This window comes from Ambystoma mexicanum, chromosome 5p (assembly GCF_040938575.1).
Source record: "Ambystoma mexicanum isolate Mex_15411 chromosome 5p, UKY_AmexF1_1, whole genome shotgun sequence".
NCBI classification, from domain to species: domain Eukaryota; kingdom Metazoa; phylum Chordata; class Amphibia; order Caudata; family Ambystomatidae; genus Ambystoma; species Ambystoma mexicanum.
Genome location: NC_090930.1, coordinates 1,331,935,763 through 1,331,960,487, shown reverse-complemented (window position 1 = coordinate 1,331,960,487; position 24,725 = coordinate 1,331,935,763). Strand labels below are relative to the sequence as shown.

The 24,725-nt window shown below is 43.2% G+C and overlaps 1 protein-coding gene across 1 annotated transcript in view; it reads right to left on the bottom strand.

The window, feature by feature from the left end:
* Positions 1-24,725, bottom strand: part of ADCY2 (adenylate cyclase 2) — a 3,241,403-nt gene that overhangs the window by 759,137 nt on the left and 2,457,541 nt on the right. The window contains exon 11 of the mRNA XM_069613724.1: positions 4,186-4,229. Coding sequence (XP_069469825.1) covers positions 4,186-4,229 — 44 coding nt within the window. The remainder of the gene's footprint in view (positions 1-4,185; positions 4,230-24,725) is intronic.

Genomic DNA, 24,725 nt, shown 5'->3' with positions numbered 1-24,725 from the left:
TGAAATGAGTACCAAACCCAGTGTGCATTATGCATGTTGGAATAAAAGGTTAGTGTGCTTGAATCAGTGATATATTGTCATTTATAAAGGTCCGTGGCCACTCTTAGGTTCCCAAAATGCGCCTGATTGTATACAAAGCAGCTAGGAACCCTCATTTGTGTCATCTGTTCCCTTGCCCTTTCAAATCGGTGTGTTTTGAAAGGGTGCAATAGGAAATACTGTATATGGTTATATTAGGTTTTGATAAAGTGCTTTGCTAGTGCAACATTCTCATGGTCACTATCACATTAAGCGCAACTAATGATTAGAAATTAACACTGTGACCTTGGTCTGGAGGACTCACTTCCAAACTCAAAAACAAGCGACCCCCCATACACATTCTATTTTAGGATACACAAGTCTTTTTAAAGGATCGATTACATCCTCCTTGACAGGTCCTTACTCCCGTATGCAGCCAGCCACAAGGTGGAACCGGTACCTTGGACCGATCACAATCTGGGTAGGATCACCTTGATGGGAGGATGGGGCCGCACTCGGAAGGGGCGTTGGAAGTGCCTCAATTCATTGTTAAAGGCTGAGGTGATAGCGAGAACGGTGCTAGACAGCATAGTGGAATACTCGAATTGAACGATAATGGGGAGGTTAGCCCACACACCCTGTGGGACGCATTCAAGGCAACCATACGGGTAATCTTAATTAAGATAGGAGCCCAAAGGAAAAGAGAGAGGGAAGCCCATGAGAAAGCACTCAGAGAAAAAATAGCTAAACTCCAACCGAGTGGGCCCCCATATAGGCCTGTGAACTCAGATCGGGTAGCGGCCCTGAGGAACATAGGCAACTAGCATGGAAACTGAGGAAGGTCCAGAAGAACAGGATGGTGAAAGTGATAAAAAACTGAGACGGGAACATTAGGATACGACACCGAGAGCGTAGGGGGTGCCTTTCGCCGGTACTATGAAAATCTATACAAATCGGAGCATGGGGGAGACGACACCCAAATAGACGACTTTCTAAAATCCATTCTGGTACCAGCCCTAGCGAAGGAAGAGGCTGATGACATGGAAGCCCCAATACCCGAAGAAGAGATAGTGAAAGTAATCAAGGAGATGAAGGGAGGAACGTCACCAGGGGAGGATGGGTTTACGGTGAGATTTTACAAAATGTACCAGTCCCCGTTGGCCCCTCACCTGGCGAAAGTGTTTAACACAGTCCTCGAGGGGGATAGCCTACCCGAAACAATGATGGGCGTAATCATAGTTGTTTTACCCAAAGACGGAAAAGATCTGACGGAATGCTCCTCCTATAGACCGATATTGCTTAATATGGATGTCAAGATCCTGGCAAAGGTGATTGGCAAGAGGATGGAGGGGATAATTCTGATGCTGGTCCACGGGGACCAGGTGGGTTTCATGGTTGGACGCCAGGGCTCGGATAACATCTAGAAAACAACAGACCTTGTATATTATGCGCAGGAATCAGACCTTGAAGCTTTCGATAGGGTCAAGTGGAGGTACATGACATGACTCCTCCAAAGAATGGGATTTGGGGAACGACTTAGAAAATGGGTAGCCATGTTGTATAGGGCCCCAACAGCAAGGGTCCAAGTGAATTGAGAGCTCTCAGCCCCATTCTCCATCTCGCGGGTTATGGCACAAGGGTATCCTCTCTCCTCCCTAATATATGCCCTTACAATGGAACCCCCAGCCAAAGCGGTGAGGGCCCAACCAGATATCAAGGAAATTAAATGGTGGAATTAGAGTTCAAACTTTCTCTGTTTGTAGATGATATTCTGGCCTATTTGGAAGACCCCCGCTACTCGCTCCCCCCACTTCTGTCCGTAATAGGCTCCTTTGGGCAATTCTCAGGGTTGAAAATAAATAAATCAAAATCTATGTTACTCCCTATCCGGGTGCAGGACCCGCTCTTGGACCCTTTGGACAGATTCATGGGGATTAGTGTTGAGAAAGACTCCATACGATACCTGGGAATCCGCCTCACCAGGGACCTATCCCGATTGCCTCCAGCCAATTACGACCCTATAATGTCTGAGAATAAGGCTGACATGGAACGGTGGTGGAATATGATACTGTCATGGTATGGACGTATGACAGCAGTGAAAATGAACGTCTTACCAAGACTATTCTATCTCTTCATGGCCCTCCCCACGAGCATCCCCGACCAGACTTTTAGAGATCTCCAGAAATCAGTTCAAACATTCGAGGGTTAGGAGGACCATTCTCACCCTTCCAAGGGAAGAGGGGGGTTTCGGTCCGCCGGACTTACGCCTTTACTTTTGGGCAGCCCAGTTGAGGGTATTTCTAGAGCACTTGAAAGAAGGCATGGGTACTTATTGGACTTACATGGAGGACATGGATGCACACCCACTTAAGGTCAGGGACCTCCTCTGGGCTCCGCGAAAGTCAATTCCGAACAGGTTAAGGAACCACCCAACATTAGGGGTTCTCTGGTCGATCTAGAAGGAGGGGACACAAACCAGCCACCTGACAACGTGGCCCTCCCCTTTAACTTCATTGTGGGGCCCCATTTTCAGGTTGGGGAGCTGGGGATTTAAAAAAGCACAGGCCTGGTCGGACAATGGTATGGAAAGGGGGGCCAATTGGAAATGAAAGAAGAGCTAGGCCAGGGGATGGTCTCCATATTTGAATATCTCAGGCTGAAGGGCATCTTAAGTGAACAGACCTGGGGGTGGAGGCTCTGGAGATCTCTGACTCCCTTTGAGAAAATTATAGATTCTGCCAGCTCAAGGAAGCGGATGGTGTCTAAAATGTACAAGATATTGAATACCAACAATCCAATGGAGAGGAGAGGGTTCCGGGGGTACTGGAATGGGCTGGTGGGGGAGGTACTCTCAGATGAGGCATGGAAAAAGGTTTTCAAAATAGCCTTCCATGGGAACTTATTCACAGCAGACATGGACATGGAGCACATCTTTAAAATCCTACAGAGATGGCAGAGGGATCCATTAAAGCTTTCAAAGATGTTCCTGAGATGTCCGAGAGGATGTGGCCAGGTGGGATCGAGGGAACACATGTGGTGGCACTGTCCATAGGTTCAAAAGTACTGGGCGGACATGAGGGGTTAGGTAGCCGAGGTCACAGGGGATGTTCTCCCACAAGACCCATTAACAACATTACTAGGCCTGCCCCGAGGAACTTAGACATGTACAGATACCCCAGAATGTGGGAAACAATGCTGAGGGCGGGAAGGGTGGCCTTGGCCCAGAAATGGAATGGCCAGGTCCCCCGTCCAAGGAAGACTGGCAAAGAAAGCTGAAGAACATGTTCCTTATGGATAAATTGACAGCGATGGTGAACAATGACTCAGGCACTTCTCAGTCAAACTGGGATGGGGTGAGACAATCATGGGGGATGGGATGTAAATTGAGATATTGACACATTGACGGACCTGAAGTGGGGAGGGGCAAAACAAGAAGGGGGGAGAAGGGACCCAGATGGGGAGGAACGAGGAGGGGAGATCCACTATCCAGCACAAAAATGAGAAAACTATAGAACGTGGTAAGAGTAATTTCTGGCAGAGATCTTGAGCACCACCGAAAAAGTTCACTCTGTAAGTCTTCGTGGTACAACACAACGCATACTGTCAAGTTTCAACGGTTCAAGTTCAAGGACCCTAGTTGGGGGGTACTGAGGTTGGGGGAGACTGGGGGTTGGGGGAGGGACATGCTCAAAGATCATTTGCAAAAGTATGAAGTGTAGCGGAGCTGCCTCGGATGTTAGTGTTATTGTTTCTCATAAATGATAATAAAATCAAAGTTTGAAAAAAAAGATATGAACACCGTAACATTTAAAAAAAGCCAGTTTACAATGTTTGCACAGTTTAAACATTCAAGTTTTTAGCAGCTTCTTTTGCTGAGACTACCCACCATTTTGTCTGAAAATGTCCTCCTTTCTTATAAAGGGTCTACGAGACCCCCATGACGGGGCTGGAGAACAGAGCATGCACGTGACAATGCAACTCTCGCCCACACCGAGAAAGCGAGAGAGAGAGAGAGCAATAGTTTGAGATTGGCATATAATACACAGCGTACAATTCTTTTTTAAGGTAGTTCTGGTAAAATGCAAATGGAGCGAGTAAGAAAGCGACACTTCTACATTTCCAATTCAGCTTTAAAATGTGCATATTTTGCAAATTGTTTCTGCATACCTTTCTGTGCGCCGCTGAAAGTGATATTGACCCATTGGTACATCCTGAAAAAAGATACATTCATAGTTAGATCATAAGTATTCTTCAAGTAAAGGGACAAACTACAGTATTGATCTCTGAACAGCAAGCTAAACTAACTTTACACACAACCATGATAGAAAGCACCACATAGCGTGCTTTATTTGCATTTTTACAATCAGTGATGACTGCATCTGAAAAAGCTACAGTATGAAGCAAAACCAACTGTTGTATAACAAATAAAATAGTCAATGGAACTAAGCCCCTGTGATGCCAGTGGCTACTTACCAAACTAGGCTCCTTTAAAAAGCACTGTCTAGTGAAAGCTGTCACATTAAAACTTCATAGAGAACCAGACCTTGCATCATCATTGCCAAGCAATGAGCCATTTTGGTGCTTCAATATCCAAGCCGTGTACACCGGTGCTGCAGAAGCATGTGTGGCAGGTGCTGCCCAGGTCTTATTGTTAATTTCAAAGAGGTATAAAGGGATATGAAATTGTTACTTTTCATAAGGAAGTCTCGGGATCGGAATTGTTTGTCTGTGTTGCTGATGATGATTCCAGGATGGATACAAAGAACTGCAAATTATTTATTTTCAGTAGCAAGCCCCTTTAAGATGCTTCCTACTGCATGCCACAATACATAAGCAGGCCTCGGCTGACAGAGGGAACTTCTGGCAGAATTCTAGTTGGTTGATTGTTGATGACGCAAGTCTGGGCGAAGAGAACTGTGACTGTGTTTTTCAGCACACTGATTTTAAATAATTGCCATGGCTACTAATACCGTGGGGTACATTTAAGGCCTAAGGCAGAACCCCTACAACAAAAACTGCATTTCAGCAGTTACGCAAAAATGGCTGTGCTTTGGTCTGCTGAGCACATATGGGGCGAGAGTTGAACACAGCCACCCCAAGAATAGCTGAATTTTGTTTTCATTCACGGGAATCCAGAGAAAACAACCCAAATTCAGAATGGCTGTGCATTGCTGTTCTGTCATTTAAACATTCAAGGCTGCACAGGAAAATGACCTGCATTCAAAACGGCATCGCACCTGTGCTACTTTCATTTTAAACATCACACAGTTTTTTTCTATTAAAACATGGCCCTGTCTGTATATTTCATTTTGAACACCATCAAACAAGGCCATTCCTCCAAGAACGGCATTGTTTCATCCGTAAAGTCCATGAAAAGCAAAAGAATTCTGCTTCAAGTCCGCACGGCGTAGATTTACTTTTGGAAATAAACCAACACACGCAAAGTACTTCAAAGGAAAGATGCTCTTTCTCTTGCCTCGTGTCAATTACCAATACACCATTTTCAAGCATATCTCTGTGTCCAGAAACTGACCAGATCTATAAAAGCCCTCTCAGAAAGTAAATGCAAACGAAGCTGCAAACGGCAAAAAAAGGAATTTTGTGAAATGAACATGAGGAAAAAATGAACGCGTGTAAATCTGTTGTTGCAAAGCAGAAAATGACCTTGGGAAAGCTAAATGTGAAATAATACTGTAACTTGCACAAAAACACAATTGTACATGTGGGGAGAGAGGCTGCAAAGATATGTTCTTATGGACCTGACAGTGTGATAATTACAGGTCCTCCTAGACCAGAGGTCTTCAAACTGTGGGGCGTGGCCCCCGGGGGGGTGCGGCTGCATCCCAGGGGGGGCACCAGTGCCCAGCATGAAATGTAAAAAAAAACATTTTTTTTTTAGATTGGAGGAAATGGGAAGGGGTAGCTCACATGGTCAGACTGGACCGTAAAACGGTCATAGGCACCAATGAAAAAATGGCCAGCAGTTGCAAATGGATATTCAGTCCTTTAGTAACAGACTTTGAATAGTACACAAGGGGTTGTTTTTTGTTCGAATGTAAACAATTTGTGATATTTAAAGAATATTTATTCAGCAACAATGGTCAAAACTACCAGCTGCATAGTGAAGTAACTCCTCAAACTGGCCCACATTGGCCAAAAAAGTGGCCCATTTTAACTGGCCTACACTAGCATTTTGCATTTTTGGTATGGTCATTGCCCCATTGACCTATAGTCCAGTCCAAGCCTGCCGGCTCATCCATAATGGGTGAGGGAGTGTCCACCCACTGGCCACCTCACCCATTATGGAGGAGCCGAGGAGCCAGCCCAGTGAAACACTGAGCACTCCCTCAGCTGCTTTTTCCAGCTGAGGAAGTGCTTCTGGGCTGGCTGAACTGTCAAAGGGAAACACTGTTTGCCTTTGACAGTTGTCATTGTCATTTCCCCAGCCACACATGATCACTGAGCCATGCAACACTGGGGTGTTTTGCTTCGCCAGCCTTGCATAGCTTATTGGAAATGTTGGCTGGGGCAATGCATGTATGTATGTGCGAGGGGGTGCTCCTGCGCCTCCTCGCACATATGGGCAGAGCAACCTGGAGCGGGGATTTTAGCAACCACGCACAGGCTCCTGCAGAAGGTACGTTTATGGCAATTTATTTTTTATTTAAATGTGTATGGATGTGTGTATGCTTGTGTTATGGGACTGTAGTGGGAGCAGGATGGGCGGCAGCACTGGGATAGTGGTGGGAGTAGGGTGGGGAGAGCCCAGGGTCTGTACTGGGAATAGGGTGCGGTGATGGCACGCAAATGTTCAAAGCAATTTCTACATACTGTCCATCTGGCACTTTTGGGGGCCCGGCCTGCCCACACTTTGCTCAGGGTGGGCCCAGGCCAAAAAAGTTTGAAGACCACTGTCCTAGACTGCCAGGCAGAACTGCTGCCAAGGACAAAGGATGGGGTGAATCCCTGTGTTTTGTCTCGTATGTGTGATTTCCTCTGCATTAATTCCCAGTATCCACTTGAGAACTTCAAAGGGGAGTCATGAAAACCCTTGTGCAAGCTGACCCAAGAGAGACAATTTGGACTGTGGGGTGGCAGCACCGCCCACATCTTTGGCAAATCGACCTCATTGGCAATGCAGGACATTTTTCTATGCAATCTGAATAAGCAGTAATGTGATATTATGACAGTTTTGATATGATTTTTGGACAAGCACAATAAGACTATGTGCATCTCTCTGGCACATGGGAAACTGAAATGGCAGAAAAAAAATGCCTTTCTGGGGGAAAAATAAATGACACATATATTAAACTTGGGGAAAATATGCCAAATACTATTATGCTTATGTAGCCCTTTTCAGAATTTTAGATAATATGTTTCTCCTGAAAATTGCAAAATTGTGCCCAATTAAGAGTCAGCATCGCACAGAATTGGCGTTCAAACTGGCATATTCCTTGTGAAATATGGGATCTGCCTATCTGATTTTTATGACGGTGACTATATTAAATAGGCCATGGAAAATAGTCTTGTGAGACAAGGGGGTCATAAAAGCACACACACATTTGGTGAGGTCACTTCCCTGGAACAATCAGCCCACAGGGAGGAAGGGACTCCCATTGCCTGGCCTATCCCATGCAAGGGGTGAGTCCAGGGTTCTTCTGACCAGATTGTAAAATTCTCTGATGTCATTCTGGGTATATAAGGGGTAGACAGGGAGACACAGGGATATTCAACATTCAAAATTCCCCCGTCAAGATTCCAAGACTCCAGATCCAGATCCAGGCAGAACCACCTGTCCAGACCCAGGCATACCCAATAATCCAGGGAGAAAGAAGAAAAGACAACTGATCCCCTTTAGCAGAATCCAGTGACCAGACCTTTTGCCCAGTTGACCCATCCCGCTGTCCACAGTGACCAGACTTTGCCGAGCTGTTCCCCACCAGGAGAGCCCAGCTGACCCAGTAACCAGATCTCTTGACCCTGATGCCGATGACCAGATCTGTGGCCACACTGTCTAGAGGCCCTGCTGGCTGTCCAAATTACCCAACCCAAGTTTGCCTTGTAAGTATCCCATCATGCAGTACCCAAAAACTGCATATCCCACTATTTTTCCTTGCATCCTGTTCAAACCCTATTTAAATCCCATACAAACCTTAGTCATATCTCAAATTGGCAGTATCTTCTGTTCACCTTTTCCCTAGAAGAATCTGTTTAGTCTATATCTGTTAGCATATTGTTTTTTTCTTTATTTCCTTCAGTTACCTGTGTAAGTCCCTAGTATCATTTGGAATAATTCAATTAATTCCCCATTGAAAATTCACGTTCATTATTGTTGCACTTCGACAGTAACAATTTTGTCGAGTATTTCACTAATTATAGCCTTAAAATATAGTTTCGGTAGAACTAATCATTGTGCTAACAAAACCGACTTACCTGTGCATTTTGATTTCCTTTAAAAATCTAACTTGCATTTCTCATAATAAAAAACCATATCATCATCCCATAAAGAGTTATCCCTTCCCCTCAGTATCCTATCTGTTCTGTGTCTTTGTTTCCCATCCCAAAAAACGTTTTCCGATTTTGATGGGTAAGCCCATTTTCTTAGCTGTTTGCCATTTAAAGCCGCTGTGAAATAAGGAATTGAAATTCTGCGTGTGTGATTTTTGTTGCATTGTTTTCCTTCACAAAATCCATTTTCTCATCTGTGTTGACGTTGCTTTAGTGCTCTGCTCAGTAGCCTGTCAGCTTCCTTGTCTCTTTAGTGCAGCTACACCAATTTCTATCCAAGCTATCCTACCGCAAGTGTAACTGATCCATAAGTAACCAGTGAAATCTGAGTATGCCAATTTGCTCATTTTGAAGGTTTTCATGTTTCGTTTTGGCCTCCCATTCTGGGGTGGTGGGTCAAAATTAAAAAACGATTTTCCCTTTCATTGCTGACTCCTTGCCACTGCCTGCTTTCCATCCACACTGAATTTAGTTAGCATGTGTTTGGGGCAGTGTTGCAGGTGGAGTGCATTACATATGTGCCATCTATGATTGTGAAAAAAAGTGATTTTGCTTCCATTTCTATTTAAGGTTTATGTAGATGATGTCAGAAAGTTGAATTCATTTTATTATAACATGTTGCTTTATATTGTCACCACACTGGTGATTTCTGCCCTAAAATTTGTTTTGCTCTGACTTTTCATTTCAATTTTAAAAATAAATAAATATTTCCTTGTTACACACCAGCCTGGTTCATGGTTCATTGCGACCCGGGGTGTTTGTTAAGGTGGGTGTGAGACAGGTTGGGTGCCTCTTCAAGAAAGAATCCAGGGTTCAATAAAAATAAAAAGGCGTGTTTTATTGTGCACCACCTTCAGTGTCAGTGGAAGAAGTCTCTGGCTGGAGTGTGCTGTGCCTTAAAATCCGTTACAATACCACAAGTCAATGTTCTCCTTTTGTGTACCTCTGTGGGCTCGCCCATGGGATGGGAAAAAGGGGAGCTCTTTATTCATACAAAGAAGTGCAAAGGAAAAGGTAGATATAAATTACTTTAGAAGTGATAAACAAAAACCTAAAAATAATAATGTTTATATAGAGCTTTGATCTAAAGCACTTTACATAGGACATATGTACATACGTTACTATTAATACCCAATCGAAATTGGTACTCATTTATTGACCGCAGAATGATGAAAGGCTGAGTATAGACTTAACCCAGCGACCTGCAGATCAAAAACAGATCACAGCAACGATCGGTGAACCCGCTGAGCCATCTTACCCGCAACATGGGCTGACTCATTATATGCCAACACTGTATGTCACTATGAATGAACAAGTCCCAACTCACAAGCTTCTTTTCCACGGGCTGCACTTGCAAAACAAAAGTAGGACACATGAGCACGTCTGCCTGGTGATGAAACGACTGCATACGCAGCTTGTAAAAAGCATTTCTCATGAAAGCCTTCGAAGTCAGGCACCTCTTAGTCTGTTAGTATTTAATCATTTGTACTGGGGCACATTATTATTTTATCCGCAGAAAGTATTTTTCCTGTACAGTCAAAAATAAAGGAACCAGCTGTGACATCTGACAATCTCGACAGTACTGAATCGATCCTTCTGTTCGACTCTGGCTTGTTTGCAAGCTTCTGAAACAACGTCGACTGTTTTGCAAATGTCGCAAGGGTTTTTCTTTCTCTTGGGCGCACTGATTAGTCAATATGCTTCCAGGACGCCCCATCTGCTTAAAGTATCTCTTTGCGACTGACAGTCAACACCTGCTTTAAAAGGTATCCACATGAAATACTTTCATCAGAATTTCTTAGCAGTCAATAACAGTCTTTTTTGAGCAAAACTTTTTTTCCTTCAAATGTCCTGGATGCAGCAAAAGGGGGAAAAAAGTAGATTCTAAGGAGTTGCGCCACTGTGGGGTAGGGGTTGTGGGGGGGGGGTTGGCATTGTATCACTGTTAACAATACAGCTACCTTAATTATTACGGCTATTTACATGCTTGTCATTGGTTTCATTGGCACTTTTTTCTCCAAGATCTTCCAATAACCTGTCTCTGGCTCTGGACCAGACTCTCAAAGAACTGTAACGACTTATTCACAGACGCGTTTTATAAGGGCAAACCCCCATTGGAAAACGTTCTGTGAATTACGCCCTCCTCAATAGTTCTTAGTCTCCGGAGGATTAGATGCAGAGTGGACCGGGCCGGATTAGAGCCTGTGCCCCTTCAATTTATACACAGAACAGGGCATTGGATAGATGAGTCCACTGACCTTTTTTGGGTGCGAAGAGATGGCGAATGACAAGATTACTGACTGGTGCTCTTCATTACTTTGATTCATTGGTTGTCCCAGTCCTTATTTAACTTCCTCCTAGGAATCCCGATAAAGAATCGCTTCTCCCACGGGAAATGGGGGCACTTCCCAGCAACCATCAATCCACGAGCAAACACAACACCCTGCCCAGCCCCATACAGTCTTTTGGGGAGAAGAGATATTACACAAACAGGAAGCATGAAAAAGCAAAGAGGAAAGCACCATATGAGGCAATGAGTTCGACACTGCCCGAGGTGATCCTGCAATAGCCTGGACCCTGCTATACTGACCAATCTTCCACAATGAAGCCTGCTCATGTCAGCACTCGAAAGTAGCGGTAAAGCTAGAGTGACTTTGTGAGAATAACAACGCGTATGCCGTTATATAGTGCTTGATGCCACAATTTGGCATGTTGTAGCACTATAGCTATGAGCAATCGAGTTCAGGAAGCCAGATTCGGCAGATTCGCCCATGTGTATATACAGGACCTGCATCCAGAGCTCTTCAGCAGCCAATGGGAATCTTTCAGAGAGAGGAAGGGTGATTTATTTTCTTTTTGTTGCTGTTTGAGGTCCGTTTCATTTTTGAATTTGCTAAACATAATGATTTAATTCTCATTTTCTCAAACATCTTTCAAATAAACTGTATTTGATTAATTTGCTTTTATTCTGCACTGAGCCAAAAAGACACAAAAACAATAACAATAAAACATTAAAAAATACAATGGTTTGTAATACATCCATGAAATGCTGAAACTTAAAAAAGACTTCCAATTCATTAATACTAAATACAACATATCTTAAAAACACTACATGATAAAAATACTGGGGGGAGAGAATGCTGGCAGCCCCAATCTGAACTCTTGATAATAATCGTTTGTCACCATTATAAACATGACAAGGCAAGAATAACCAATGAACCAGCTAGGCCCAAAATAAACGGGTAGAGCTTTCCCAAAGACAGTAACATTACTTGCTCACAACTCCTGGGTTCGCAAGAACCAGGCTGGATGGATGAATTTGGCTACCCGATAAACAATATTTAAATCATCCATTAGTTTACATAATACTAGTGCTTCTGCCAAAGTACCAATGCCAGCTGATCTTAAAATCGGTTTCAAGTAAAGCGCCCTCAGTGGTTTAAGACAAATGCAGAAAAAGAGAAAATGTCCAATAGTCTCCTCCTCCAGGTCACACAACATAAGCATAGACCCTTGTCCTCTGTATGGACACAGCCTATAGGTGCAGATCCCCTGTCATATTAAGTTGGGATATGACAGGAGGAGCCATCTCCAGAAGGGGGAGGGCCAAACCTCCCCTCTGCCATGACCAGTCTAATTAACTAACAAAGGCTCCATGAATCTGCCCTGTCCTTTCGTTGGACCCTGCAGCTGGTGGCAGCAATTAACATACGTAACATGCTAATGGAGCATACTTCAAACAGGCCTGCATGGGCCCTGGCTGCAGAGGCTAACAAAGGAGACAGGAAACCCCCACAACCGTTCAAAGGCAACTGTTTCAACGTGATGCCAGCTCCCGCTCTCATTATCGATTGAAAGTGAAATGTCATGTCTGGGACTGTTTTAGTGACAGTAGTCATCCCCACATGGGGACTCCATTCAGAAGGTATGAGTAGGTGGTTTGACAGAGACAGAAAGTCTTGTCTCACAGCAGCTTCAAGGCGGACCTGCCGCTTTAATCTGGAACCACAGAGAGCTTCATTAATGAGAGGGATCCTTTGATCCACAACAGACAAGAAGATGGGCGAGACTTAGTATTACATGTTTTCACCCCTTTACCTTTTTGGTTGCAAATCACTCTGGATATGATCTCACACATACAGGAGGTTGTTGGTGGTGACCCAGCATTGGTTCATGAAGGTAAGTTTAGCCTACTCCAATCCCTGTGGTCCATTTGTCTTTAAAAGAGGGCAGAGCTCCTCTTTTGGCAGATCATCTGAAGACTTTGCAAGGAGAAGCAAGAAGAATAGAATTCATCATTGGACCCTGGCTGAAGGTACAGTCTGCCTTACAGCTTCCATCAGTGAAGGAAGGCCATATCCTCCAAGACGGAAGTAAGATCCCTCCCCAAAACATCTCCCAGGTGACAGAGGGAGATACTGAATCCAGAGGACCCTCCAGCAGCTCCAGAACCAGTACCCAGCCAGCACACTGCTTGCCCTGCTAGGCTCTTCAGCAAGTTTCTGAGGTGGGAACTGCCAGAAAGTATCTGAACCCAGAAACAAGAACAAGGCAGCTGCCTGCAACACACTGCTCAGCTTTGGGCCGTCCACCTTAAAGGTTGCAACAAGCTCATTGAAGAAGCTGGGAGGAGTGCCTCGATGAACATCTACCGACTTCCACCTTAAAGGACATTTTTGAGCCAGTCGAGTTCTTCGAGCTGCAACCAACTTCAATGCTGGCTGTTGTTAAGCCGCAGTCACTTAAAGACATCCAAGACATCTCGACCAGTGCTTCAGAACCGTGGACCACCACTGAGACAATGATTCCTGACCCTGTGCTGCCATGTAGGCCAGCCTGCAGCCATCGTCCAGCTTTGCTCGCCGAACCGTCTTGCTGCCTGATACCCTCAGCTGTCACCCATCTTCAACTATGTCCCAGAAGCCTGCAAAGCGCCCTGAAGCTGACTCAACCCTGTCAAGCACCAAGAACGCCTACAAGCACAAGGTACATTGTGGTTCTGTTCCCCGGTCCTTCTCTGAAGGCCCAAGAGACATTTTAAGACCCATTGCTCCCTTTGTGCTGAAGCTAAGTGTCCTTGAACTGTTGCGATTATTTTCTATACTGACCACCCTCCTGTCAGTAGCCAGAGTGCATCCCCTTTCCTTCTTTGAAACTGTCTGTCCTCTGCATTCCTTTACAGGGTGGGTTGTAGGTAGTGTTGCTTGAACTGTCTGTTGTGATAATAATAAAGTAGATATTTTTATGCAACCTTGACTGGACAGTCCCATTTATCATTGGGTAATAATTGTATTTTCACTGTGTTGCAACTAACCAACGATCCAAAACCTTTCAGAGAAAAACCTGCTGTTCTGTCCACATTACCAACTTTGGACAAGCAGGTTTATAATTTGCCCGTGTTTCCAATCTGTTTGGATCCCTTCTGGTGTACTAGAGGTGTGGGGCTGATTGGTGGGTTTGAAAACGATATTCGTCCCTGGACCACTGGTGCCCCCGAGGTTGATTAATCACAACCCCCTTACATCGGATTCTGGCACAAGTGGAAATGTTTTCGCTGCACCAGACCTGAGACAGAGGAGACACATACATAATCTGTTTTGGAAGGGAATGTTCTTATTTATGAGGTGAGGATCAGCAGAGGGATAGACAATACCCTTACAAGAGGGGTAGAGGACTGTCCTCCATTGACTCCTTTGTCCGATTAATTCAATGAAGGAAGTGGTGGTGGTTTTGAATGTGGGGGAGGTAATTAGGATTATAAACAATCAGGACATTGACTACATCTCACTTTGTCGGAAGAAAAGAAGGAGAGGTATATCTGAGAAAAAATATACTGAGTGTAGCTCCAGCAGTGAGCCAGTGGTACTGATGTAGGAGCAACACACTCTGGAACAGTGATTGCCTGCCCTAACTATCCATGTGATCAGAGTGCCGATAGTCACAAAGAAAACATCCCAACCACACTCCCTTTGTGACAGCTAGTGGGTGGCCCTGACATGTCAGTTGGATAGATGGTCATCATGCAATGGCAGGAACAACCAGGGCCTCACAGGTAATAGCTGTTCAACGTATGTAGTGCCATGTTTTCTCTCCTTCTGAATCGGGGCAACAGCCAACAAACAGCCTACTGCTGTTACTGCAGGGTCACTGCACATATCCTTCATGTGGAAATATTTTGTTCAGGAACAAGAGTTGCATCTTGCAACATGCGCACTTTGTCAAACATCTGTGTCTTGTGGGAAGCCAGGGACTAAAACATTGGTACTTAATCGATGCTTGGACATGTGAAACAGCATCTTGCACCGGAAGGAGTAAGACCAACATACAGAGCTAATGCTCCCTAGGAAACAGCGAACACTTGGCAGCGTTCTGGCACTGCCTGACATTATCTGACACTGTCACCCCAGAAGCAGGAGATATGTTAAGGCGGCACCAAAGTATTCCCTGCAATAGGCACAAATATAGTTGTGGCAGGGGAACAATGGGCGAGCCCCAGCCCAACCACATTGAGTGATTAAAGCAAAACCATAAATTTCATTGCAACCATCCACATGTATGGATGTCTGTTGCCAAAACGGCAATAGTGTTGGCAGCAGACCTTTGGTGATATGCCTTTTAGTTGATTGGAAGAGTGGATTCCTACTAGAACATTCCCAGACAGAATTACTTTGCATGCAATTCTCCAACTGAGTTGTATAATGCAGTACTTCTTGGTATGAGGAATACATTTGAAAGGTTGGAGATTAGGAATGTTCACCTTACAACAGACATATGAACGCATAGCCAAAACGGTGACTAAATGGCAGTAACTGTACACTTGGTCACACTACCCTCTAGTAGCGACACTTGTGAGCTAAAGAGGTCAACGCTTCAAGCAACATCATGCCATCCACCGAAACTCCACTGTGCTCATGCAAAGGTTTGATTGCAGGAGCCCTACAGGCACAGACAGCTGGGATAAAATGAAGCTGGTGCTGGCAGAGTCGATAAGCCCCCACAATCTACTGTGGCAGCGGACAATGGCTCCAGTGTCGTAGACTGGAAGTACAATGCACATCTCATCATTTGCATATGTTCGCCTTGTGGTCACATGTTTTTATCAAAGATTTCTCCCCTGTCCAAGTGTGTTACGTATGCATGGAGTTGCTAACTGCAGGTTCTTTGGTCCCACCTCCAGTTCCTCCAGCAGCATGTGAAGGTCCTCATGGAGGGCATGATGCATGGAATTTTGTGCACGGTTCAAAATGACTTTGCACTTACTTTGAACTGCAAAAATACACTTTGCACAGTTCCATGAAGCAGGGTTTGTGTCGGCCGTGCTTAGTCACTTTTCAGCAGTGCCAACTCACTTTGAACCGTGCAAAGAAATCCATGATTTGGGCCCTGAGTCACAGGACGTGCATGCAGAAATCCGCAAGTGCAGAATGCGGAAGGGACTAGGAAGGTGCAAAATGATATCTCAAGATGCAGACCTGCTCTTTAGCGATGCTTGCTTCATTATCTGCCCACCAGAGTAAATCCAAGTTGGTCTGCAAGACAACAAGCCATTCTGCACCTACTGTGATGATGGAATGTTTTTTGTCATTTGCAACTAGGAGCAGCCGTTTGCTTACACATCTTACAAATCTGTCATAGTCTGTGCCCCTTAGTGGGACCAACACATTTTCCCTTTTTTTGTTTACATGATTGAATTCCACAGAGAAGCGTTGCACAGCAACAGGAAGCCAGGTAACCTCTTGGCAAAGCAGTGTGCTGTATTTTTTTTAGAATATTCTTTCTTGTTGAATCTTAATTTAAAAAGAATACATTTGCACTGGTTTTAAGTTAGACACTTGCACTTTCTCATGCATGCATGCTACTTATCCCTCTGAACATTACATTGTCTTTGCCACATTCTCCAATTCCACTTCCACCTCACTCTCTCTCCATTTACCACTTCCATTACCAAACCCAAGCTTCCTTCCTCCAAATTCCTGATCTACCTCTATGACCTACACCACTCTCCTCAATGCAAAATTCACTGTTCCATCCACAGATAAAGACTTCACTAACAGTAATGCTTCTCTTAGCGATCCGTTCTACTCACACTTCCCTCTTACTACATTCAATCCTAAACCCTCCATCTGCAATGAAAACAACAATGAGGAAAAACCTTTGCACTTGGCAAAGCTCTAGATCTTGACACTCCTCGGATCTCCAACTCTACCTGACTGCCATTCAAACTACTCCTCTGCTCTCAACTCTGCCAAACGCAACTTCTATCTCTCATTTTGTCTCCATCCTCTCAACCTAGGTGCCTCCAAAATATCTCAACTCCATTCTCTCAACTCCTAAACCCTCCCCCATCTCCTTTACTCTTTCTGCTAATGATCTACTGCTTTACTTTGCTTAAAATATTTCCAATGTTCAAAATACCTTTGCAAATCACCTTCTACCCCCACCTACTCATGTTTATCCACCACCTCTAACCTCTTCTCCTGAGACAATGCTTTCTTTTGCCCCCACTAACCCTGATGAGATTCTTAACCTTCTCCTCAGGGGTGTAAGACTATTTTATTTAGCATTTGTATGCAGCGCCACTGCATGGGTTTAATGCATTGCTATATTGTGGTACAGCAAGGCATGTGTTGCCAGTGTGACATGGATATGTATATGAAGACAGGCTATTCAGTCAAAAACGATTTCTACATCTAAAATGCAAACAATTTTTTTTGCATGTAAAATGCACATTTTTTTCTTTTCTCATCTGAAATGCCTATGTTGCAGGAGACACATTAGAGAATTAATGAATTAACACCATTAACAGTACTAACATAATTCTAACTTTTAATATTTTAATGTGTTCTCCAGTGCAAAATGAGGCAGGCTGAAACTCACACTAGACTGTGTGCAGATTTTTTTTTTCGCTCTCTGTGCTCTGTCCACAGTATTTGCAGGAAGCAAAAACTCGAATAAGCAGGAAATCAGTTTTGTTACAGTTGCTTGCTGTAAAAGTAAGCCATTGTTCAAGAGAAGGAGGGTAGGACATGATAGAATTTTATTTGTTGAACTAGTTTTGTAGGCTGTAACAGAGCTTTTCTGATGAATCTCGGAGAGAAAGAAAGGGAGAAGACATTTTGCACAGCTCGGAGAAAGACTTGGCTGGTGTGGCTGGGGAGTTTCCTGATTGCGAAGAAGGTCCCAGTGCACTGCTGCACAGGTTGGGAAATTCCAGTCAATAAGCCCTGGCTTGAGTGACGGCAGATGCACGTCCTCGCTGGGGTGATTTAAGAGGGGGCACTGAGCCATTTCCAGAAGGCGACCAGCCTGAGGAATTTGCATGCAGAACAAGCTCGGTAAATATCTTGCAGAGTGCGGGGGCGGTGTGTGTGTGTGCGAAACCTATTCAGGCAGAGTAGAAGAGGAAATTCCTGGATTTAATCAACATGTCTAATGTTGCAAATTGAGTGTTCTCTTGCTGTATTCCTTTTCATTTTGTTACAGATAAAGTAAAGTGAATATTTCTACTGCTGTGAAACTTCCAGTTATTTCTGTAAAAAGGGTAAGATGGTGTTGAAATGCAATTGTTTATAATACACTAAAATATCTGAAAACAGATGGGTAGTGTGTTTTTCTTTTTTTTTTCTTTTCTTGGTGCATCTATCATTATAGCACTGGTAATATGGGGAAGATTTTAGACAGTGCATTTGTCAATTTTCATGTAGATAAAACAGAAAGAACAAGGTAGCTACAAATCAGACTTGGCAGTGAAATAGCTGTGTGCATGGTTCCACTCAGTGTATATTTGTGTGTGACCTTTGAGTGGGACATAATGGAATAGTCTGCTGGAGGTAAATGAGTCAGCAGAAAGAGAGACTTCTGGATATAGTTCACTAATGTAAATAAATTAGTGATATACCACATGTTTAACTCGCTGGTGTAGATAAATCAGTGAGAACAGCCCAAGGTGGCACTCCATATGAAAATGTGGTGTTTCTGAAATGTAGGCCTGAGGTCTCTCTAGTGATCACACGAACAATCTAAACAGAAATAAGGGGATCTGGATGTTGGGGCCACAAATAAAACAAAGAAATCATGCCCACAAGTGAAAATGCACAGCAACTAAAAATATCTGTGTACTGAAATAATGCTCACCACTATACTACCATAATACCAACCCAATCTAAATGTAAGGAGTGATTATTGCTAAATTACTTTTATTTTTGGCGGTAAGAAAATACTGCTAGGCCCCAAATCTACACAAAATACCCAACATATTTATGGTGCATTGCAGGCCGGGAAAGTGATCACAGAGCACCTACTGGGCGTAGCAAGTGTGCCTCACACTGCCATCTGTACATAAAAAGGAATCCATTTCATAATAGCAGTGTGTCACTAAAAACGAATTTCAGAATGTCACAAAGGGGAACCACATTCTGAGACCTAGTGCAATATTTAGAGGCAAAGTTATTTGCACATGGGACGTGGTCATCGAATAGTACCTCAGACTGGCATGACCGCATTCAGGGGGAGGTGCAGAAAGAAAAACTAGACAATATTTTTGCAGAAGGCAGCATAATTCATGTCTGCCTTACAAGGTTATTGAATGCAGCCGATAAAAATGCAGAGAAAGATTGTCTAATACGGCTATGCGCCAAAATCTGGTTTATTTTGAATAGGTCCCTGCGAATGCAGGAAAATGATACCCAGCTAATTAACAGGTTAAAGACTGACTTAGATGGGGCAAATAAGAAAGAGGAAATGTTAAGAACAGAGTTGGATGTATGCCAAAAAGACATGCAGTTAAAATGCAGAGATTTTGATGCTCAATCGTCCAAAAGCAAGAAACAGTTTGAGGACAGTGAGCAAGAATTGGTACACTTAAAAGCATATAGTGGAGCACATTAGACAAGATAAAGATGAGGTGGTTTCAGAGATGCAAGTTTTACAAAAAGAACATTTTGAAAAAGGAAGTGACCTCCAAAATGTAGAACAACAGGTGATTAAAATGCTTCAAGAAAGAGCGAAATACGGAATTTAATGAATACCAAATGCAAATGTGCGACATGCATGAGGTAATTCATAAAATGAGTGATGAAAACAACTATTTGCAAAACGAAGCAGACAGGCTCCTTAAAAAGTGTAAGGACTTAGAACAGCAAATGTGCATTCCCAGGTCCCAGGAAAGGCGGCAGGGTACTACATTCAATGGAGTGGAGGTGAATTCTATTTCTAACCAAAGAGCTAGTGCTCCAGTGACTGGGCCGGTGACTGAACTTGGTTGCAGCGCCCTTGGGGGATTTGATACTCCCATTGGAGGCCCCACCAATCCCATACACCTAGAACCAGGGTTGAGTCACCAGGTAGTGCAATTCCATGTATTGCAACCAGTAGCCCCATAAAGATAATGCAATCTATTAAAGCCCTGATCAAACCATTTAAAAAAGGAGGGGAGTGCTGCATTGAGGATCACTTAGAAGCGGTTCATGACATCTTTAAAGCCCTCCAGATCCCTAAGGAACAGTACAGGCAGTATTTTCATTTAACTTTAGATGCTCCGACAGCCAGCATCATAAGGGGATTAAATGAACAGCAGAATATGACATGGGCGGAGTTTGAAAAAGAAATTAGGCGTCATTTTTCTCCTTTCCAGTCATTACAGGAGGCAAAGAAAGTTGCTTACACAATCTCTGCTGGGCCTAATACATCCCCTCGCCAGTTTTTACAAGACTTAAAAAGAGCATTTTCTCACTTTGATGTATCTTTTGACCCCGATTCTAATGAATTTAAAACTGCCTACTTCTATGGGCTACAGAAAGACATCATATCTCAATTGGTCCGTGAATTTGATCGTGACAAGTCCCTTGAGTGGATTGTGCATCAAAGCACAAAACTATATGAGGTACTCTATTGTCAGGGTAGAGAAAGTGATAAAATGAAAGATACTAGACCTAAATCTAAAGAACCCTCAGCAACAGTGATGGAAATCAGCTCAGCCAAAATGACCCTTGAATCTGCTCAAAGTATAGGTAAAAATAATTCGGCACCTGAACAAAGGTTTAATCAACAAAGGTCATCACACTCTGCACCAATGTTTCAATCACATGATCCTAGTAATAGGGAGATTTACATCTGTCCTAGGTATTTAGGAGATAGGCCCCGGGCAGGCTATCGGCCTGATATGTCCAATATGAACAATAACCAGAGACAAAATCAAGATCAAAGAAATGATGGGCCCTACCAGACATTGGGGACACAGAGCAAATTTGATCCCAACACCATGATATATGGTAATCAGGATAGACCCCGATATGTGGATCGATTTGCTGATAATGGGAATCAACATAGGAGCCAGTACCCACAACCTGAGAGACAGGACATGAGACAGAACATGAATTACACCCCACGGCAGTACAATGATTCCCCACCACTATAACCAAAGGATGGGCGCACCCCGCTCCCCTCCACAAATGAATCAAGAGTTCAGAAACCATCCCAATAGAAATCACTCACCTGAGATGTATCAGAATAGATCCAATCAGGGAGAAAACAACCAATATCGATCTAGGCCACAGAGAGAGGATTCTAGAGAGATGAAAAGATTCCAGTGTCTCGAGGCCCAAGTGAAGATGTTGGCTGAACAAATAGGAAGGCTCTGTACAGTACAAAAACAGCCATCAAAGGAGGGGGCAGATGGCCATAGCAATGACCGGGGAGCTTCTGAAAAGTGACTAAGTACTCAGGATGCCTACAGCGCCGAAAAGACAGATTGCTCTGATGTAATATCGCATAATGACTCTGAGATGTCTAATGATTTACAAATGAAAATGCCAGTAAGCGAACATGTAACAGAAAGTGCAAATACTTCTGAAAGAGAGGTACAGTTTACCGTCAAGCTAAATCAAACATTGAAGATTTGTACAAATGAAATAATAAAACCTGGAACTCCAAAAGAACAAAGAGACAGATTAAAGAAAAATGACTCATGCATGGGGAATACCAGTAAACAGGGAATAAGTGGGGATGCTATAATTTCTTGCCTGGACACTCAGAACAATGACCAAACACAGGCAGAAAAAGGAAATACTCAAAAGGAGGATACAGGTCAATCACCTGAAGAATTCTTTGAGCCACATATTTTTGAAGAGGCTGAAAGGGCTGGTACCACACTAAATGATCACAAATGCACAGAATTAAACGATGACAGATTGCTGAATGATGTTGTTACACATGTTCAGTTGGAAGGTTGTAATGTGGCCCCTGATGATACCTGGATGGATAGGCGAACAGTGGCCACACTCTAAAAAACCTCTGAACATGGAGAAATGAATAAAGTCTATCGCGCAGAAATGGACAAAAAGGAGGGAAAAATGTCTTTCCATTTACCAATGTGTTTAGTCAAAAGTGAAAAAGGCCTGCGAAAGGTGAGCCCCGAAATCAGTAAAAATTCACACTTCTTATGTGTGTTAGAGGAAGTTGAAGACAGGTATTATGCTCCCATCACTGTAGAAGAAAAATGCCAAACATTTGCAATGATTGACACTGGCGCACAGGCCACAATTATGTCTAAGGAGCTGGTAAAGAGTATCAATGAAGGGAGATCCCCACAGAATCAGATCACGGTGAAGGAAAATCAAGGTCCAGTGCATAAATTTAACGGGAAGGAGGTGCCCATTATAGGTATAACTGAGGTTGACATAAAAATAGCAAAACACAGAATGAAACAAGAGGTATTGATCACATCTCTTTGTGAAATTCCATTTCTGATGGGGACAGATTGCCTGAAAAGATTGTCTCCTCTCATAGATGGGGTAAATGGAGTGATGTGGTCCTTAACCAAAAAACCATTGAGACCTAAGAAACTAAAATCACAAAACAGCAACATAAATGAATGTCACACCGTTGCCAAAACAAATGATGCAGTGGAGGTATATCTCCAGAATAGTTGCATACCTAGTGTCACTGTTATATTAATGTGTCAAGACAAAATGCAGAGCGACAATGAAAAACTACCTGTACAAATATACTTGGACCCAAGGAAAAAATGGCAGACTGCCATAGATGAGCACACCTTACATTTTTATTTAAAGGAAAAGACATGCAAACAGGATACTGCTCCTAAAGCAGGTTCAGAAAAACACATTACCACTCTTGCTGAAATACACATGGAAGATGAGCAACCATGGGTTCATGCTGGTATAAGTGACTGTTTTAAAACAATAAAAGCCACTTTAGCGCTTGAACAGGAAAGGAGCTTCATTAATGAGAAATTGTTGCAAAAAATAATGGAGAGGGAGGAGATCCCGAAATTTAGGATTAAAAACCAGTATGTTTCTGGGTTGGACAGTCCAGACTTTGAAAACCGAATTGCAGGAAGATGCATGCTGAAAATTAGTATTGGGCAGAAAACAATTTACCATAATGTATGGATAGTGAGTGGAGCACAAAATTACTTTTACATGGGCAATGACATCATGCACAGAATGTGTATGGTGTTAGATTTTCTTAATCAAAAAATATGGTCACACCTAGGTGGGCCGGTACCTGAATTTGAAGACAAAAGAAGGGCTTATCACTGTACACAACTGGTCCCTTATGCAATTGAATTACAAATGAGGAAAGATACTATTATCCCTGCATTTACCAAACAGTTTGCAATAACACTGAAATGCAAAAATGGACAGCAGATGAAAGATTCTGATGCATTTGTGTGCCTGAATGAATCCATAAAACAGCAAGGCCTGGATTATGAATACATTCCATTGGTAGATATTGGTGAAGGGTCTGTAAAAATTATGATTAATAATAAAAGTTGCTAAGATATTCATTTAGAGGAAAATTCCCCATTAGGAATGGCCATACAAAAATCACATTATACTGCAGATCTAAATAACATGGTGATTGGAAATATCCCTGAAAAGTATGTAGATGCCAAGGGTGAGTTGCCAGAATACCTGGACTCTCAGCCCAAAGGAATATGTAAAATTCATTCTGTGTACCCTTATGATTCAAGTGAGACAGTGTGCTGTTATCAAGAGAATTGTATAACATTTGACTTAAGTGAAAATGAAATGGAAAATAAGCCCATTGAAATGGAAGCTGACATGCCAAAACATGTAAAAGTGGCAGCTTTACAAAGAGACACAGCCACACAGCTAGAGGAAAGCGCTGAGATTCCCCTACCAGAACATTTCCCAGAATTTTCCAAAATGGTAGATATTTATGGAATTTAGAGATGTATTTGCAAGAGACGCTTATGATTGCGGGCTAACTAATTTACATATGGCCACACTTCCGGAAGGGTGTAGCAGAAATCCAGTATTTGTACGCCAGTATAGACTACCGCTGGCATGTTTAGAATCATTGGCAGAGATTATTAAAAATTTAGAATCGCAGGGAATCATCAGGCCTATCCATAGCACATCCAACACACCCATTTTAGGTGTGTTAAAGACAAATGGTCAATGGCGGCTATGTGCAGATTTGAGGGAGTTAAATAAAAGAGTACCAGTGTCCAGATGGCCACTGCCATTCATTGATCAGGGCCTAGCTCAGGTACATGGTTCAAAAGTGTTTACCACATTAGATCTCACCTCTGGATATTGGTGCGTGCCATTGGCAGTGCCCCCATCGATCCCTTTAAGAATCCTGGCCTATATCCTAACTGTCCTGACAACTTTCTCCTTGTCTCTCTTTTACTTCACTATTCCAAAATTCTAGACGGTGTCGTTTTTAATGGACTCATTGAGCTCCTTGACTCACACAACCTCTGGGAACCTCTTCAATCTGGCTTCCGACTTTTGCACTCTACTGAGTCAGCTCTCCTCAATGTCAGCAATATCTATTCTTCTTCTTCCAACAACCATTCTGACCTTCTCTCAACACTATCTCCTCTAGCATCAGGAACAAACCCCTTGCTTGGTTTGCTTCACATCTCATCCCCATATAATTCCAGTTATCTTGGAACAGATTCACTTCCCCACTCACATCCTTTACTGTTGGTGTTCCCCAATGGTCATTCCAGGGTCCACTTCTCTTCACTCTATAACCTTCGTTCTTGGCACCTTGATCTCCACCTATGGTTTCTCCTATCAACTCTTCACTGATGATACACAGATATTCTTCTCCTTTCCCTCCTTATCTGACAAGCTACTATAAAAATGTCTACCTGTCTCTCTGCCATCAAATACTGGATGGCATCTCACTCTCTCATTATAAAC